The 3,157-nt window shown below is 45.5% G+C and overlaps 1 protein-coding gene across 1 annotated transcript in view; it reads left to right on the top strand.

Moving 5' to 3' along the window:
• The first annotated feature begins 70 nt into the window (after positions 1 to 70).
• IGF2BP1 (insulin like growth factor 2 mRNA binding protein 1) overlaps positions 71 to 3,157 on the top strand; it is a 24,315-nt gene continuing 21,228 nt past the window's right edge. Inside the window, exon 1 of the mRNA XM_010724565.3 lies at positions 71 to 582. Coding sequence (XP_010722867.1) covers positions 449 to 582 — 134 coding nt within the window. The 5' untranslated portion in view covers positions 71 to 448. The remainder of the gene's footprint in view (positions 583 to 3,157) is intronic.

The following is a 3,157-nucleotide window of genomic DNA, read 5'->3' as shown; positions in this document are numbered from 1 at the left end:
TTTTTCCCCTCGCCCAAAGCTTCTTCCTCCGGGCTTTTCCCATTGCTGCTCCCCTCTTCCCTTCCCTCCCCCCAATTAATAAATAAACCGGCGGTGTAGAAATCCGCCCCATTTTCAAAGAGAAATCCATTCGTAGCATGGAGTTAAAATTTCGAGTCTTTTAATGGGGAGGAGGAGTGATCTGCCCAGAGGAGTTCTGCACGGCTCAAATGCATGGAATTAAAGACGAAAAATTGATCTCAAAATATTATTCTTCGTTTTCTTTTGCTCGAATCAGAGCTGAATGAAGGACAGAATTAAATATTCCTAAGGAACATTGTTCAGAACTCACCACTCCCTCCCACCGCATTAGAAGTCAGCCTTATATTTAATAGAACACACTTGTGAACAGAAAAAAAACCCATTTTTGTGCAGTTTGTAGTGATTGAAATTAAATGGGAAGTTTCACATGATAGAATGTTACCCAAAGCTTTCTGACCACTCCGCCCAGATCATACAAAACAGCCACATTTTATTTTTAGGGAAAGTGGAGCTGCATGGAAAACAGCTAGAGATTGAACACTCAGTACCTAAAAAGCAAAGGTAATACGGTGTTTTAATTACTTTTTCTTTATTTTTATTTTCTTTATTTTTTTTCTTTGGAGTGGGGGAAATAATAACGTAAGAGGAAGGAGGCAAAAAAAATTATATCCAAATATGTGCATGTGGAAGAAGATATGGTGGTGGTTTGGCTTTGGGTATGGCCCAGCGATGTGAGGAGCGGTTCTGAGGATCAGTGTTCCCTTTCTTATCTTTAGGGTCTTTTTAAAGGAAACTTTTCTTTGGGTTTAAGTCTTTTTTTACCTAGTTTAGTTTAATTCCAAAAAAAAAAAAAAAAAATCCCCAAAAAACAACCTGACGATTCGCCGCCCGTTCGCCCAAGTGATGAATGGCGTTTGGGGTTGGGATTTTCAAACTTGTGGCACTGGAAGAATTTCCCAGCCTCTCTCCATGAGAAGGGCCCAAAAGCCTTTTGTTATTTCGACAGAACCGCCAAGTTTTTAAAAACACTCTTTGCTTATTTCTCCTTCACGGGTGAAATTTGCCGGGATGGAGGGCGAGGGCTTAAAACGAACGTCAATAATTACATAAAAATGGGGCCGGCTGCATGTTGGTGCAAGGTTTCAGCCCGGCCATGCGGGGTGCTGGCTCAGCTCCTGGCTGCCCCTCCAACTTGTTGTTTTTGGGGCTGAAACCCCATTTCTTCACGCTCTCTCTGGGCGTCGCGGCCTGCCCGGCCCTCCCCATCTTCTTGGCCCTTTGTTGCTGAGGGCGCGCGGGACGCCGAGCCTGGAGGGCCCTGAGGGTGCAGGCAGCAAACTGCTGGGCCCGGGGGGTTTCAGTGTTCTGTGTGGGGGTCTTTGGGGTGATTCCGATCCCCCCACTGAGCTGGGTGAGCTCTCCTCAAGGCTCGGTGCCCACGCTGGGCCATGCAGCCGCTCCGCCACGTGATGGGGCGGCCGCCCCGGCGTTCAACGTGGTGCAGAGGAAAAACTCTTCTTCCCTAAACTCCGGGGGTTTTCTGCTGGCTGAGAACCCCTTTGGGGAGCTGGTGTGGACCCGGCCCCACTGGGAGGCTGTGGGTTTTTGGTGACGGTCCTTTCCTCGCAGGGGGCCGTGCCTTGTGGTGGGGCCGACCCTAAAGGCAGGACTCCATTTAATAATGTCCCCTGTAGGGTTTTTCCAGACCCTCCTCGTGGAAAGGGAATCGATATCGGTCGTTATAACGCTCGGAGTCTCCCTGTGGCTCCAGTATCAATGAATCTAAGTGTGTTATTGGAAAGGCAATTATCCTGTGAAGGGTAACGTAATAACGCTCAAAAATAAATCAGGAAAAAAAAGGGGGGGGGGAGAGGGGTGCATCACGATTTTTTAAATTATTTGTAGTACTTCTGGTGATCAATGGGGTTGGGGGGTGGAGAAGATCTCAGAGTATTTCCCTGCTCCCCTCTTTCCCCCCTCTGACTTTTGCTAAGAGCACTCCGGGAGAAATTCAATGGAAATGTAAATATTTCTTTGGCGTCTGTAATTCAAAGAAATGCTGGGTGAAACTTTACAATGGGTGGAAGCAAAGGGAAGGTTCGTTAGCGTGGTTTAATGAGAACCAGGAGAAGTGCAATTCATTACGTTTGGTTGCTAAATCCCGGGCTGGGGGTGAGAAGGGGCTTTGGTTTGAGCCCCATAGCCCCATCCGCTGCCTTTAAAGCTGCAGGAGCCATTTTTGCTGTTGACTTTCTTCATGTGCTTTGCTGGAAATCGCTTCATCAGCCGAGATGGGGTGGCTGGATGCTCGGTGGAGAGGTTGCTACAGTTTCTTTGCCTCAGTTTTGGGATGCCAGTTTGTGTTTCTGGGTCAGCAAAGGCAACTGTGGCACAGCTGCAAACTCTGCAGGTTGTTGGTGGACTTTTCTGCCTGTTTTGCTTCCCTCCCTTCTCTCTGGATAAAGGCTGAAGTGATGGCACCATCTCTGTTTTTGAAGTTGTTGCCTTCTTTTTTTTTTTTTTTTCTTTCTGCTTGTTTTTAAGACTGGATTTTCCAGTTTAAAAGCACATAGAGCAGGATATGGTTAATTAAGTGTGAGCAGAGAGGACAAAATCAGATGGGTTTTGGTGTGATCTAAACCCACCTCCCCCACCCCCCAACCTCGTGTTTAGATCTACTTATTTTAATGTAGAAATGTGGGAAAGAAAGTGATGGTCAACGATGTGCTTTGCAGATAACCTATAAAATAAAACTCAGCTCTATGGTTGTGTTTCTTTTCATTGAAATTGCAAATGCTGAAGTTCAGGAGAACTGAGCTGGGTGCTTTTGGGGAGAAATGCATACGATGAAATTGCGTGTTGTAAATAAATCTCCCCTGCTGGTGTATTTTCTTCATTAAGACCCCTCTTGTCCTTAAGTCCTGCAGCAGGAATGGGTTAAAAATAGAGAATTTGTTAATATGGGGTGAGAGAGCGATTCACAAGAAGGATAAATTGATTTAGAGCTGTTTAATTACAGTGAATTTTTTTTTCCCCCCAAATAACGCCCAAAAGCTGCAACTTATCTTAGTAATCATTGGGAGCTATTTTGAAAAAAAGAGAAAACAACAGCAAAACTTTAAAATATCACTCTTTA

Source organism: Meleagris gallopavo, chromosome 29 (assembly GCF_000146605.3).
Source record: "Meleagris gallopavo isolate NT-WF06-2002-E0010 breed Aviagen turkey brand Nicholas breeding stock chromosome 29, Turkey_5.1, whole genome shotgun sequence".
Lineage (NCBI taxonomy): Eukaryota > Metazoa > Chordata > Aves > Galliformes > Phasianidae > Meleagris > Meleagris gallopavo.
This window is presented reverse-complemented; position numbering and strand designations above follow the sequence as displayed.